At 42.9% G+C, this 16,449-nt stretch overlaps 2 protein-coding genes across 5 annotated transcripts in view; one reads left to right on the top strand and one right to left on the bottom strand.

Annotated features, from left to right (window-relative positions):
* Positions 1 to 16,449, bottom strand: part of sdha (succinate dehydrogenase complex, subunit A, flavoprotein (Fp)) — a 106,985-nt gene that overhangs the window by 53,140 nt on the left and 37,396 nt on the right. For all 4 annotated transcript variants that reach the window (XM_073030340.1, XM_073030490.1, XM_073030574.1 and 1 more), the window contains exons 11-14: positions 11,783 to 11,901; positions 9,220 to 9,331; positions 7,052 to 7,182; positions 4,459 to 4,572 (exon numbers count right to left, since the gene is read on the bottom strand). In XM_073030340.1, coding sequence (XP_072886441.1) covers positions 4,459 to 4,572; positions 7,052 to 7,182; positions 9,220 to 9,331; positions 11,783 to 11,901 — 476 coding nt within the window. The remainder of the gene's footprint in view (positions 1 to 4,458; positions 4,573 to 7,051; positions 7,183 to 9,219; positions 9,332 to 11,782; positions 11,902 to 16,449) is intronic.
* Positions 4,567 to 16,198, top strand: LOC140736204 (general transcription factor II-I repeat domain-containing protein 2-like). The gene is made up of 3 exons (XM_073062117.1): positions 4,567 to 6,514; positions 13,621 to 14,994; positions 16,192 to 16,198. The coding sequence occupies exons 2-3, from the start codon at positions 13,715 to 13,717 to the stop codon at positions 16,196 to 16,198; spliced, it is 1,287 nt and encodes a 428-aa protein (XP_072918218.1). The 5' UTR covers positions 4,567 to 6,514; positions 13,621 to 13,714.

A 16,449-nucleotide genomic window follows, 5' to 3' on the forward strand; every position in this document is an offset into this window, starting at 1 on the left:
AGACCTCACATTTACCAACATTGCGTTCCATCTGTCAGACCCTTGCCCGCTCACTTAGCCTAGCTATACCTCTCGGCAGACTCCCCGTCTCTTCTGCACAGTTTGCTTTTCCACTCAGTTTAGTATCATCAGCAAACTTAGATACACTGCACTTGGTCCCCTCTTCCAGATCATTAATGTATAACATGAACAGTTGCGGTCCCAGCACCGACCCCAGTGGCACACCACTCACCACTGATTGCCAACCAGAGTAACACCAATGTATCCCAACTCTCTGCTTTCTATTAGTTAACCAATCCTCTATCCATGCATTCTTATCTTATGGATAGTCTTTATGTGGCGCCTTATTGAACACCTTCTGGAAATCCAAGTAAATAACATCCATCTGTTCTCCTTTATCCACTAGGCTCGTTATATCCTCAAGGAAGCCCAGTAAGTTTGTCAAACAGGACCTGCCTTTGCTGAATCCATGCTGCGTCTGCCTGATGGATCCATTTCTTTCCTGAAGCCTCACTATTTCTTCTTTAATGTCAGCTTCAAGCAGTTTCCCAACTACAGATGTTAAACTAACTGGCCTATAGTTACTCGCCTTTTGCATACATACTTTTTCGAACAGTGACATTACATTTGCCGTCTTCCAATCCACCAGGACCAGCCCAATGCCCAGAGAATATTGGAATATTGGTATATTATCACCAAACCTCTACTATAACCTCTGCCATTTCTTTCAGTACACCTGGTTGCATTCCATTAGGACTGGGGGTCTTATCTATCTCCAGGCCCACAAGTTTGCTCAGCACTACCTCTTTAGTGATAGCTATTGTATCGAGGTCCTCACCTCCCATCGTATCCATAACATCTCTTTGGCATGTTAGACATGTCCTCCATGGTGAAGACCAATACAAAACAGTCATTCAATGCCTCTGATATTGGATAATAAGAAAATGGCAATTTCCCTTCTCCAAGGGATCCAAGTTCACTTTGGCCACCCTTTTCCACTTTATATAATTACAAAAACTTTTACTATCCATTTTTATATTTTGTGCTAGTTTATTTTCATGATCTAGTTTCCCTTTCTTTATTGCTAGCTTTGTGGATCTTTGTCATTTTTTAAAGTTTTCCCAATCTTCCAGTTTCCTACTACTCTTAGCGACTTTGTATGCACAAGCTTTTAGTTTGATGCCTTCTTTCATTTCCTTAGTTATCGAAGGCTGGCTCTCTCCACCCTTACTCTCCTTGCTCTTAACTGGAATATACTTTTGCTGAGCACCGTGAAAAATCTCTTTAATGATAGCTTCAAGCACTTTCCCAACTACAGATGTTAAACTAACCAGTCTATAGTTCCTCAACCATCCCACCATGTGTTCCCAGTACATATTAGCCAAACCGTCCTTCATCCCATTGTAGTCTCCATTGTTTAATACACTGGCTTTAGATCAAACTGTTGCACCCTCCATTTTAACAAGAAACTCAATCATACTGTGATCACTCTTTCCAAGAGGATTCCTAACTACAAAATCACTAAATTTATCTGTCTCATTACACAGGACCAGATCTAACATAGCACGTTCCCTTGTAGGTTCAGTAACATGCTGTTCAAGAAAGCCATCATGGATGCATTCTATGAAGTCCTCCTCAGGACAGCCTCGGCCAACTTGATTCACCCAATCTATGTGCAAGTTAAAATCCCCCATGATAACTGCTGTTCCATTCTTACATGCCTCAGATATTTCTGTTTATTGCCTGTGCCACTGTACTGTTATTATTCGGTGGCTGATAGACAATTCCCACCAGTGAGTTTTTCCCCTTTACTATTCCTAATCTCTGAGTTTTTCCTTTTACTATTCTTAATCTCTACCCAGATGGATTCAACATTCTGCTCCTTAGATCGTCTCTGTCGCCCTGATCTCATCCTTAATTCAGAGCGCTATCCCACCTCCCTTACCTTCCTGCTATCCTTCCGTATAACCTGATATTCTTGGCTATTTAAATCCCAATGCTCTCCACCCTGCAACCACGTTTCTGTAATGGGCACTAAATCATACCTCTGTACTGGTCTGTGCCACAAGTTCACTGACCTTGTTTTGAATACTACAGGCATTCAGATAAAGTGCCCTTACACTCATTGTGTTTTAAATATCTTGTAATCTTTTTCCCTTTTGCACTTGACTTTTCTTCTCTCCACTCTTACTTTCCCCTTTTTATCTTTTGCTTTTACTTTATCTTTATCTACACTTTTCTTCACTTTATCCACATTTCTCCAATCTGTTAAACCCACCAATCTGCTATTTAGTTTAAAGCCCTATCCTAGTTATGTGATTCGCTAGGATCCAGGTCTCATCATAGTTCAGGTGGAGCCTGTCCCATTGGTACAGCTCCCTCCTTTCCCAATACTGGTGACAATTTCCCATGAATTCAAACCCACTTCTACCACACCAATCCTTGAGACATGCATTTAACCCTCTAATCTTCTTGACCCTGTGCCAATTTGCTCGTGGCTCAGCTAGTGATCCAGAAATTACCACCTTTTTTGGTTCTGCTTTTTAATTTAGTCCCTAGCTGCTCAAATTCCCTCAGCAGAACCTCTTTCCTCATTCTACATATGTCGTTTGTACCCACATGGACAACAACAACTGTATCTTTCCCTTCCCACTGCAAATTCCTCTGCAGGTTTTTATTTTACTTTTATTTATTCATTTACGGGATGTGGGAATTGCCAGCTAAGACATCATTTATTGCCCATCCCTAGTTGCCGTTGAGAAGGTGATGAGCTGCCTTTTTGATCCGCTACAGTCTCTGAGGCGTAGGCACATCCACAGTGCTGTTAGGGAGGAAATTCCATGATTTTGACCCAGCGACAATGAAAGAACGGCAATACATTTCCAAATCAGGATGGTGAGTGACTTAGAGGGGGATTTCCAAGAGATGGTGTTTCCAGGTATCTGCTCTGGGATGGTAGTGGTTGTGCTGCCTGAGGAACTTTGGTATCTTGTTGCAGTGCATCTCGTAGATAGTGCACACTGCTGCAACTGCCCGTCGATGGTGGAGGGACTGGATGTTTGTGGAAGGGTTACCAGTCAAGTGGGTTACCTTGGACTGGATGGTGTCAAGCTTTAGTGTTGATGGAGCTGTACTCTTCCAGGCGAGTGGCGAGTATTCCATTACACTCCTGACCTGAGCCTTGTAGATGACGGACAGGCTTTTGGGAGTCAGAAGGTGAGTTACACGCTGCAAGATTCCTAGCCTTTGACCTGTCCTGGTAGCCACGGTGTTTATATGATTAGATCAGTTCAGTTTCTGTCAATGGTAACCCGCAGGATGTTGATGCCACTGAATGTCAAGGGATGATGGTTAGGAGCTCTCTTGTTGGAGATAGCCATTGCCTGGCACTTCTGTGGCTCATACGTTACTTGCCACTTGTCACTCAAGCCTAGATACTGTCCAGGTCCTGCTGCCTTTGGGTATGAACTGCTTCACTATCTCAGGAGTCACGTATAGTGCAGGACATTATGCAGTCATCTATGAACATCCCCACTTCTGACCTTCTGACAGAAGGAAGGTCATTGATGAAGCAGCTGAAGATGGTGGTCCTAAGCTACTTCCCTGAGGAACTGCTGCAGTGACATTCTGAGGATGAAATGATTGACCTCCAACCACCACAACAATCTTCCTTTGTGTCAGGTACAATTCCAACCAGCAGCGGTTTTTCCCTGTAATTCCCACTGATTCCATTTTAGCTAGGGCACCTTGATGCCATACTCGGTCAAATCCTACCTTGATGTCAGTAAGATGTCCCGAACTTGGACACCAAGCAGGCAACACGGCCTTTGGGACACTCTATCCTCATGACAGTCTATTGCCTTTACTACTACATTTCTCTTCCCTTCCACCTCTTGAATAGCTCCCTGAACTACGGTGCCACAGTTAGGTTGCTCATCCTTCCTAGAGCCCCCACTCTCATCCACACAAGAGCAAGAATCTCGGACCTGTTGACCAAGCTCAAGATTTGAGGCTCCTCCAGCACAGTCGCTTAGATCCCACTACCCGCCTTTCTGGCAGTCAAAACCTCCTGCCCCTGACCACAGACCAAATCTGAGGAAGCTAATCAATCGGTGATTTCTAATTTTTCCATTGAATGACAACAGATGTTAAATAGAACATGAGTTTTCCATCGAGATGTTGTAATTCAGTAAGTTCTATTTGGGTGTCTTTCTGCAAAGCACCCATGGTTTACTGACAACTAACTTTACCAGTTGGAAGTCGCAATTAGAGTAACTGTAATTTCCTACTTCGCATGACCAGCAATTCAAAATATCTAATGCCTGTAGCATTTTGTAAAACTAACCATTTAATCGTTCAAAAGAATGCTTTATTCAGATGGGATGATACTTTTCTCAGTCTGTACCCTAGGAATCTGTCTGTGTAAACCTTCTGTGTACACTAATCAAAGATCCTCACCTTCCCAGTCTTTGGATCCATAGAGGAGAGAGTGTGTTTCCGCCAATGTTCGCTGAATGGTTTCTTTTCTTGACCTTGCAATGGTTTTGAAAAGTCATATTCATCAATTCTCAGCTGAAAGAGACAAAAGAAATGAGGAAGTCCCAAACTATTTCATTGCACATTTCAGATGGCCCCACGGAGAATCATTCCCCCCCCCCTTTCAATTTCATAGAACACAGAAGCCTTCTGGACAGTACAGGCCCATCAGCTCAAGATGTTGTGCCAACCTTTTAACCTGCTCCAAGATCAATCTAACTCTTCTTTCCCAGATGGCCCGCCACTTTTCCATCATCCATATGGCTTTCTAAGAGCTTCTTAAATGTCCCAAATGTATCTGCCTCTTCAACCACTTCTGGCAATGCATTCCACACACCCAACACACTCTGTAAAAAAAAAACAACTTACCTCCTCTATACCTTCCTCTAATCACCTTAAAATTATAAGACCATAAGACATATAGACAGAATTAGGCTATTCAAAATCGAGTCTGCTTCTCCATTCCATCATGGCTAATACATTATCCCTCTCAACCCCATTCTCCTGCCTTCTCTCCACAACCTTTGATGCACTGATTAATCAAGAACCTGTCAATCTCTGCCTTAAATATACCCAATGACTTAGCCTGCACAGCCATTACTACCCTTTGGCTAAAGAAATTTTCCCTCCTCTCTTCTAAATAGATGTCCCTCTACTCTGAGGCTGTGCTCTCTGGTTCTAGACTAGGAAACATCCACTATCTTGGCCTTACAAGATTCAGTAGCTTTCACTGAGATCCCCTTCATTCTTCTAAACTCCAGTGAGTAAAGGGCCAGAACTATCAAACACTCCTCATACATTAACCACCCCCCACTGCCTACCTACTCTAAGCGCCCCACAGGCATCTCACTAAAGTGAATAACTGAGCTTCCCTGGTTCTGACAAGATATTCTATTCTGAGGCCAGGAAATGAAGCTAAAAAGATTAATTAAAATTCAATGATTAAATTAGGGGAAATTATTTGAAAGGTCAATAAATGTTCTCAACATTCATAACATTATTCACAGAGGGTAGATTTTAATGGTAAGGAAAAAAATTGCAGATGTTGAAAATATGCAAGCCCATGGCCAAGTGGTGGTAGGAGGCCTGTCCTGGGGTTGGAGATGCGTCTGTGTATATGAGTGAGTGAGTGAGTGAGTGAATGGCTGGGAGGGAGGATAGAGTCTTGTTTATCTGTTGTTGTGGTGATACTTGCATGTGCCCCCACCACATCCTTGAGTCCGTTGGCTGTTAACACAAATGATGAATTTATTGTTTGCTTGACAAGTGATAAACAAATGAATCTGAACCTGCTTCGCAGATTGGGCATCTTCTGTGTAGACTGGAGTAAGAGGTCATGGGTTAAGATGAAAGGTGAAATGTTTAAAGGGAACAGGAAGGTGGGGAGAGTGTGGAATGAGCTGACAGTGGAAATGGTGCAATTTCAATTGCAACATTCAATGTTAGGAGGTGGAGCTAAGTAACCAACAGTGTCTCCTTTGCTTGCATCTTCGAAAACAGTTCCATTTCCATCTTTAATATCTCTATTTTTCCCTTTCGGGGCTCTTTTGAAGACCCTGACCTGGAGTTACACGTCAGCTATGGTTCTTTGCGGGAATGGGACCCGCTCTCGGGGTTCCACAATCAGCCGTTGTTTGGCATGCCAAAGGCTCGGCCTAAGATTTCGGCTCGGATTCTGAAGCCTGGGATCTCGAGGAACTGGAAACGGGCGGATCAAGGGTCAGTGTCACCACAGGAGACCCGTGTGTCGTTGGGGAACTCGGAGCATCTGCTGTGTGCCTGGGGACCCGGGATCCTTGCGATCTTCAGGCACAGAGCTTGAAAAAAGCGACATAACGGACTTTTAACATCGTAAACCAGCGAGTTGTTTGTTATGTCTCCCCGCTCGTTGGAAAATGGAGTCACCTCTTTCTCCCTTATTAGGAGAGAGAGAGCCTGCAGCATGTCGAATTATTGGGTGAACAATGTCGTCTTTGGGGTAACTGCAAGTCTTTGTTATTACTTTGCTCACACTTTATTTTTGCCAGTGGGGGGAGGGGGGGGGTTGTTGCTCGCTGCTGCTTACGCACGGGGGGGGGGGGGGGAGCTGGGGAGAGAACTTTGGGGTTCTAACATGTAACTGTCACTCATTCTTGGGATATTCCTCTGTTTTCGTGGATGGTTGTGAAGAAAAAGCATTAAATTGTACCTTTGAACACTCAAGAGAAGGAGGATATGGAAGGCTTTGGTCCATGTGAAGGTTGATGGGTCTGGGCAGAATAATAGCTGAAATGGTCTAGATGGACCGAAGGGCCTGTTACTATGATGTAGTATTCTACGAGTCTAATTAACGTTTCTGGCCAATGACCCCTCATCGGAACTGCTATCCGATCTGCTGATTATCCATGGTATTTTCTGTACTTCATGGATATCTTTTAGACACTTTTGATGCAGTAAAGATTCAGCACCCAGCTCCGATGTGAGATGTAAGAGAGTTATGTTGTTTGATCCATTCAGACTGTCAGATGACTCTAACCTTGAAGTCCTCCCGAGCATGTGCTCCTCTGCTTTCCTTGCGAGCCTCTGCACCGTAGATTGTCTGCAAGGCACACAGCATCAAGTTTTGCAGCTCCAAGGTCTCAATCAGGTCAGAATTCCAAACGATACCTGAAACAAACAGCATAGCTCTCATTAAACACAGTTTACTGACCACTTGAAACACTTGAAACACTTCAGCACATTTGATACAAGTATTGTGCTTATTAATCACAAGATCCTTACCACTAAACTGCTCATAACCAGAATCAAAGAAGATCCCACCCTGTTTCATTCTCCCAGTTCCTCTGGAATGGTCCTAACTGTTCTGATGATCACAGATAACATTGATGCCTTGAAGAAAGGTCTTTCTTCATGAACTGCTGGCTTACCGCTATCGTAATTGACAACCTTCTTAACCACATCTGACCTTTCTTGCATCTCTACTTGAAACCCTTCTCCTCTTAAAACTTAGAGCAAGGATATGCTTGAAAGGGTACAGACGAGATTTACCAGGATGCTTCCTGGTTTAGAGAGTATGGATTATGATCAGAGATTAAGGGAGCTAGGGCTTTACTCTCTGGAGAGAAAGAGGACGAGAGGAGACACAATAGAGGTGTACAAGATATTAAGAGGAATAGACAGAGTGGACAGCCAACACCTCTTCCCCAGGGCACCACTGCTCAGTACAAGATGACATGGTTTTAAGGTAAGGGGAGGGAAGTTCAAGGGGGATATTAGAGGAAGGTTTTTCACTCAGAGAGTGGCTGGTGCATGGAATGCACTGCCTGAGTCAGTGGTGGAGGCAGACATACTAGTGAAGTTTAAGAGACTACTAGACAGGTACATGGAGGAATTTAAGGTGGGGGGTTATATGGGAGGCAGGGTTTGAGGGTCGGCACAACATTGTGGGCCAAAGGGCCTGTAATGTGCTGTACTATTCTATGTTCTATGCTTGTAAGAAGAACACAGAACTGCTCAGATCCTCTATTTCCACCCTACTGGCCACCCCATACAATACTGGTCTCTTCAGTTGACTTTTCAGGCTGAGACCTTCAGGACTGAGAAGGAAGGGGAATGATGCCAGAATAGAAAAATGGGGTGGGGGGGAGGGAAAGAGGGTAGCTGGAAAGTGATAGATGAAGCCAAGTGTGTGGGACAGGTCAAGGACTGGAGAAGGAAGAATCTGATAGGAGAGTGGATCATAGCAGAAAGGGAAACAGAAGGGGACCCAGGGGGAAGTAATAGGCAGGTGAGAAGTAAAAGATCAGAGTAGGGAATTGGGAGGAAGGGGAATCTGTTTATCAGAAGGAGAAATCGATATTCATGCTATCAGGTTGGAGGGTACCCAGATGGATTATAAGGTGTTGCTCCTCCATTTGGAGGGTGGCCTCATCTTGGCACAAGAGGAGCCACAGATCAGCACTTCGGAACATGAATGGGAATTGGAATTGAAATACTTGGCCACCAGGAAGTCCTGCTTGTGGCAGATGGGAGCAAAATTCGGCCTTTCAGCCCTTTGAATCTGCTCTGCCATTCCATCAAGGCTGATTTATTATTTTTCTCAACCCCATTTCTCTGCCTTCTCCCTAAGACCTCTGATGCCCTGATTAATCAAGAACCTATCAACATCCACTTTAAATACACCCAATGACATGGCCACCACAGCCACCTGTGGCAATGAATTCCACAGATTCACCACTCTCTGGCTAAAGAAATTCCTCCTCATCTCTGTTCTAAAAGGGATCTCTTTGTACTCTGAGTCTGTGCCCTCTGGTCCAAGACCCTCCCAGTATCAGAAAAATGCTCTTCACATCCATTCTGTCTAGGCCTTTCAACATTCGATAGGTTTCACCAAGATCCCCTGTCATTCTTCTAAACTCCAGCGAGTACCAGCCCAGAGTCTTCAAACACTCATATGTTAACCCTTTCATTTCCAAGCTCATTCTCTTGAACCTCTTCTAGTCCCTTTCAAATGCCATTAGCCCAAAAACTGCTGACCAATGTCTTATAAAGTCTCAAAGCCTTATAAATAAATTAATCGAGGAAGTCATGAACTTTTTGTTACAAAGGACAATGACCTGAACTGTATTTCTCTCTCCACAAATGTTACCCAATCTGCTGTCTATTTCCGACATCCTTTATTTCTATGTTAGGAAATATATTTACCTCTGTCAAATGTCTTGATGTCACTCAAGCAATTGTATAGATCATTCAGCTTGTCACAGCCTTCCTTAAGCACTGACCCTGTGCGGAACACTGCTGCGTGACTTTGCATGCACTGCAGAAGGTAGGAATTAAGTGAACATTAATCTTCCGTACATCCCTAATCAGCATCAAGACATTTTATAGCCCATTCAAACCAATTAATTTCCTAATTAAATTTAAATCAACTAGCTAACACACTGCTAAAGCAGGCAAGCTGGCAAAGGTTTAATTCAAAAGATGAAATACAAGTTAATTAGCAATAATGTCTTTTGGTAGCTACATTTTGTTCAGAAGAATCCACCAGTGTGAGGGAAGCGACATAAAGAAACCTATAGCATTGCAGTTGGCGTAACGCTTTACAGCATCAGTGATCGGTGGCTCAATTCCCACTGCTGTCTGTAAGGAATTTGTATGTTCTCGTCGTGACTGCATGGGTCTCCTCTGGGTGCTCCGGTTTCCGTCCACATTTGAAAGACTCAGGGTTAGGGTTAGACCATAGGAGCAGAATTAGGCCACTGAAAACCGTATTATGTTAAAATATAACTGATTTTAGATCATTAAGGCCAAAGAATTCTAACTTGCTACCCTGATGCAAAATTGGCAATTGCAGTTTGGTCCCCTGTAACAAGAAGATCATTTCCATTTTGAATGTAGTATGAGCAAGGACTAATGCTTGCCATTTGCGATACAGATTACAAATGTGTACTGTCAATTCTCACGCTTTGACGTCAAAACACTATTGAGGCCTATAGTTAAGTTACAAGCTTAGATTGTCTAAATTACCCCATTTGCTTCATTTTAGAAGATTAAAAGGTACCTAAATACACAGTTTTCAAATGGCTCAATAGGGCTAATATAGAGTATCTAATTTCTCTGGTGAGAATCAGTAATAACCCTAACCACATCTCCTTCATTAACAGAAAGGCTCGGCAGAAAATGCATTTCTTGCAGCAGTTTGTAGAATTCCATCTTCCGCAGCACATACTGGTGCAATTCTACACTGTCATCACAGAGAGCATCTTTGCATCAGCTATTTCTGTCTGGTAATCTGCAGCACCCTCTCACAATATATAAAAGCTACAGTGAACTATCATGTCAGCAAAAAAAGTCATTGGCTGCAGCCTACCATCACTGCAGCTTCTTTCCAGAAAGCACTATGAAAATAAAAACTTCACACCATCTTAAAAGTTTCTCCTCTATTACCCCGCCACTGCACTGCACACACTTTCAAACACTTTTTACATTGCTGTTTACATTGTCGCCTTCCTGTCAGATTGAACCAGTCTGACCATTCTCCTCTGATCTCTCTCATTAACAAGGTGGCTCTCACTCACAGAACTGCCGCTCACTGGATGTTTTTTGTTATTTGCACCATTCTCTGTAAACTCTAGAGACTGTTGTGCACGAAAATCCCAGGAGATCAGCAGTTTCTGAGATACTCAAACTGTCACGTCTGACACAATCATTCCATGGTCACAAACAAGAGAAAATCTGGAGGAACTCAGCAGGCCAGGTAGCATTTCTAGAAAAGAGTAAACAGCCGATGTTTCAGGCTGAGATCCTCCTTCAGATCTGTCACTTAGATCACATTTTTTCTCCATTCTGATGTTTTGTCTGAACAATTGAACCTCTTGACGATGCCTGCATTGAGTTGCTGCCACATGATTCGCACTAATGAGGTGAACAGGTGTACCTAATAAAGTGGCCACTGAGTGTATATCCGTGGCCTACCCTGCGCCATTAGAAATACACTGATGGGGCAAAGAAGCCACTCAGCATTATGGACAACCTTGAGAAGATTAAAGATTAGCTTTATTTGTCACACATACATCAAAACATACTGTGAAATGTGTCACTTGTGTCAATGACCAACACAATCTGAGGATGTGCCGGGGGCAGCCTGCAAGTGTTGCCGTGCTTTTGGCACCGACACAGGATCCCCACAACTTACTAACCCTCACCTGTACGTCTTTGGAATGCGGGGGGAGGGGAACTGGAGCACCTGGAGGAAATCCACACGGTCACAGGGCTAACAAACAAACTCCTTACAGACAGCAGCAGGAACTGAATCCGAATTGCTGGTGCTGTAAATTGTTAGGCTGAGCAAGCACCACCTTACCATACCACCCTGTAAGGAACACATTGCTACTGTTGTACGATTCAACCTAGAAGCATTCATCGCGCATGGAGTCATACAGAACTACAGCACAAAAACAGACCCTTTGGCCCATCTAGTCCATGCTGAATATTTCTGACCATGTTTTGCATCTTCCCACAGACATTCCATCACCCTAAGTTATAGGCAGGAGGAACCATCAACCCCAAAGTGCTGCCGATCTTTAATGGTTTTAATAGGAATATTCATTAATATTTGCACTAAATAGCCACCAGCTGAGCTGAATCATGGAAAGCCTTTTAAACGCTGGCGGCCCTATTTTCAACAGTAACTTCAATTACCCCATACTATACAAAAGCTTTGAAATATATTGACTGAGTAATTTCCGAAAGCTACCCCGTTCCTCACCTTCTGCATGTTCAGACGGAACTCAGACGTGCGAGTGCTTCCGTCGGCAAACCGCATTCTGTCCAGGTTCGCCACTGACTCCTCCCCAGCATTTGGATCAATTGGTGCAAGAGCTTCTCCTGAGTTTGCAGCAAGAAAGAATAGCACTTCAGATACAAAGAAATTATCTTAAAAAGAATCAAATTCTATTCAGTTGATAGTAATTCTTCCACAAAGAAAAACAGTATTGTTGTAGCTATAATCTCCCCAAGATCTAGCATGTAGAAAGAGCACTGAAAAACAAAAAAAAACACAAAACATGAAACAATATAGTAAGCATCCTTACATCAAGTGTCAGAAAGTTGTGTGATCATACCCTACCAACGTGGAACTTAGTCTGTAATGATGAATTGCTTTCCAGCTTATAACACTATATGAAATGCAGGGAGTTCTCTTAATAACATAAACACGAGAAAGTCTGCAAATGCTGGAAATCCAAAGCAACTCTCACAAAATGCTGGAGAAACTCAGCAGGTCAGGCAGAAACTATGGAAATGAATAAATAGTTGATGTTTCAGGCCAAGACCCTTCTTCAGGACTGGAAAGGAGGGGGAAGACACCAGAGGGAGGAAGATTAGTGGGGCGGGATGAATGGACCAGGGAATCATGGAGAGCGATCCCTGCAGAAAGCAGGGTTGGGGGGGGGGGGGGGGGGGAGGTAAAGGTATACTTAATGGTTGGATCCATCAAATAACATTACTTGGCCTGATTTTTTTTGTATTTGCACAGTTTGCCTCCTTTTGCCTTTGATTGTTTGTCAGTCTTTGTATGTATTTTTCATTGATTCTGTAATATTTCTTTGTTCTGGTGTGAATGCCTGTAAGAAAATGAATCTCAGGGCTGTATATGGTGACAAATAGGTACTTTGATAATAAATTTACTTTGGACTTTGTCCTTTAATGTGGTCCTTGGTGAAGGAATGTTGGCTGCTGTGTAATAGTGAACGTACTTAAGATGTGCCACACTTAGAAAAATTCAGGGATATGAAAGACAATAAGTAACAAAGCTCACTTGCTATTTAACAAAAGTTATAAAGTTGTCCTAACACTGGATATTGCAATACATGCTCTGATTGGGACTTCAATAAAATGTACAGTACCAAGAAATCCTGTTAACTATTGGTGGGGAAGAATAGGAGGAAGAGAGGAATTGGCTGGGTGGGAGGCAGACAATGGAACTTGCTTATTTGTTTCGTGGTAGTGTAGTGGTCAGGACAATGCTTTACAGCACAGCTGACCGGGTTCTGCTGCCTGTAAGGAGTTTTGTATGTTCTTTCCGTGACCACATGGGAGCTCTGGCTTTCTCCCACAGTCCAAAGACACACTGGTTAGTAAGTTGATTGGTTGTTGTAACGTGTCCCGTGATTAGGTTAGGATTAAATTGGGGCATTGCTGGGCAGTGTGGTGGCTCATTGGGCCCATTCCACACTGTTACCTCAACAACGTTGGATTCCAATACGAAAACTTAGAACCCGGGTTCTCAGACAGTATGAAAAATAGTTACCATAAACCCAAGGTTCAAAATTCCAATTTTAATTCTCTATGAACCATAGTATATTGTGCTGTAGGAGCCCGTGGCCTTCTTAAGATTTTTAACTGATTTTGCAGACCTCTACAATAAGCAGATGTTGCAAAGTGGCATTTTCTGTGAAATGCTTAGGGCAGGCATGGGCAAACTACGTCCCGGGGGCCATATGCGGCCGGCTAAGCTTTTTAATCTGGCCCGCAGAACTTGATGAAATTAATATTAATAAACCTTGTTAACGCATTTTCCCCGCAAATCTGGTGTTTTCCCAATAGATGACGCACTCTATATACATTGACCTTTGTTGAGGTGCAGCGCACTATTCCACATTTGCGCTTTACTCTTTGACCTCTCACCCCTTCTGTAAAGATGAGTGGAGCTAAGAAAAGAAAAGTGGATAGAGAATGTCGGGTGTTTAATAAGGAGTGGACAACTAAATATCTTTTTACCGAACACCGATCAACTGCTGTATGCCTGATATGCCAAGAGACTGTGGCGGTTTTTAAAGAATATAATATCAGCCGTCACTTTGCCACAAAACATGCCAACTATGCTAGCAACCAGTCAACGAAAGAACGGGAAGCTAATGCTCAGAGGTTGGCAGCTAATTTACAGGCTCAACAAAATTTTTTTCACCGTCAAACTGCCATTCATGAGTCAAGTACCAAGGCGAGTTTTATGCTGTCATTCAAATTAGCAAAGGCCAGCAAGCCTCTGTCTGAAGGCGAGTTTTTAAAAGAATGTATGGTGGAGACAGCAGGTGTATTGTGTCCGGAGAGCAAAGACAAATTTGAAAAAATCAGTTTATCACGCAGGACAGTGACTCGCCATGTGGAACTGATAGATGAAGATATAACCAGCGACTTAAATAAAAAGGCAGAGTCGTTCACGTTATATTCATTAGCACTGGATGAAAGCAACGATGTAAAAGACACTGCTCAGCTCCTCATTTTTATCCGAGGAATTAACAATACTTTTGAAATAACGGAGGAGTTTTTGACAATGGAGTCTCTGAAAGGAAAAACACGGGGAGAGGACTTGTATGACCGGGTGTCTGCTGTCATCGAAAATATGAAGCTCCCTTGGAGTAAACTTATCAACGTCACCACAGATGGATCTCCTAATTTGACAGGGAAAAATGTCGGCCTGCTGAGGAGAATACAGAATAAAGTGAAAGATGAAAATCCTGACCAGGATGTTATTTTCCTTCCCTGCATCATCCACCAGGAATCTCTATGTAAATCGGTATTACAGCTGAATCATGTTGTGAATCCTGTCGTAAAACTTGTCAACTTTATACGTGCAAGGGGACTTCAGCACCGTCAGTTCATCACGTTCCTGGAGGAAACTGATGCGGATCACCAGGACCTACTTTATCACTCCTGTGTCCACTGGTTAAGTTTGGGCAAAGTGTTTCAACGAGTATGGGAGCTCAAAGAGGAGATCGGTGCATTTTTGGAGTTACTGAGGAAGGCCGGCGAATTTCCTGAGCTGAGCAACAAGAGCTGGCTTTGTGACTTTGCGTTTGCTGTGGATATATTTTCACACATGAATGAACTGAACGTGAAGCTACAGGGGAAGGATCAGTTTGTGCATGACATGTACACAAACGTGAAAGCCTTTAAATCCAAGCTGGCTTTTTTCTCCAGGCAAATTTTCAATAAGTTATTCACTCATTTTCCCACACTAGCCACGCTGGAAGAGGCCGGCGCAAATGTGAAAAAATACAGCGAGTCACTGGATGCACTGCACAGAGAATTCTGCCGTCGCTTTTCTGATTTTGAAAAAATTGACAAGTCACTTCAGTTGGTGGCCTGTCCCCTGTCACAAGATCCTGAAACAGCACCAGAGGAGCTACAGCTGGAACTGATCGACCTTCAGTCTGACCCCGTCTTAAAAGAGAAGTTCAACTCTCTTAAACTGAATGACTTTTATGCTTCACTTGGTAAAGAGGTGTTTCCAAACCTCCGGAGGACGGCACAGAAAATGCTGGCGTTGTTCGGCTCGACCTATTTGTGTGAACAGGCGTTCAGCGTCATGAACATCAACAAAGCCAGCCACAGATCCAAGTTAACTGACCAACACCTCAGATCCATCCTGAGAATCGCCACAACAAAACTAAATCCAGACTTTGATGCGCTGGCTAAAAAGGGAGACCAACAACACTGTTCCCACTGAAATTAAAAATAAGTTTCTTCGTTGTGTTATGTAAAAAATGCATTTGAAAATATTTTTTTCAATAAGCCTTACATGTTACATGTCATTTCTGTTAAGTGATGGACATGAGTAGTGCGCAGGTGCACGTACGTTCTCAAAATAAAAAATGCGCTCCAGATCAAATAACGTGCTCTGCATACTGGCGCGCTGTCACTGTTCTGTCCTTGTGCTGGTCGTTGTTGAGTTTTGGCACAGGGGACAATTGAATAAGAAGGAGCAGGACAAGTAGACCTGCATCTCCTACCGTTTTTGAAATAAAGACAGTCAGGAGGAGAGTGATGATGATAATATCTTGAAGGATAACAGAATTTTCAGTGCTTTAAAATAATAACTGTTACTATTAAAAAAAGCTGTATTTTATTCATTTAATTTTCAGTGTTTTAAAAGTCATTTCAATAAATAGCTAAATACCATGGGACATCAAAGACAGATATTTTGTTGTAATGCATTTGTTCATTTTCAATTGAAATTAAAGCACATGTTTTCTACATATCCCATGATATTTTATTTTCTCTTATGAGGTGTATTACCAAAACACTCCGTCCATCTGCTCCTGGTCCGGCCCCCCTGTCAAATTTTAGAACCCTTTGTGGCCCACAAGTCAAAAAGTTTGCCCACCCCTGGCTTAGGGTCTAAATAAAGCACTGAACTGTAAATCACAATACAGGCCCTCCAGCCACCAAATTGTGCTAACATCAGTCTAACCTGTTCCTCCTAAATAATGCTTCATTTTTCTATCATATATCTATCTAACAGTCTCTTACTGTAAATGCCCCTAAGATATCTGCATCAACCACCACCCTTACGGAGAGTTCCACACACCCATTCTCTGTGTAAAAAAACTTCTCCCCTATACTTTCTCCCAATCATATTAAAATAATGTCCCC

The sequence above is a fragment of the Hemitrygon akajei genome, chromosome 1 (assembly GCF_048418815.1).
Source record: "Hemitrygon akajei chromosome 1, sHemAka1.3, whole genome shotgun sequence".
NCBI lineage: Eukaryota > Metazoa > Chordata > Chondrichthyes > Myliobatiformes > Dasyatidae > Hemitrygon > Hemitrygon akajei.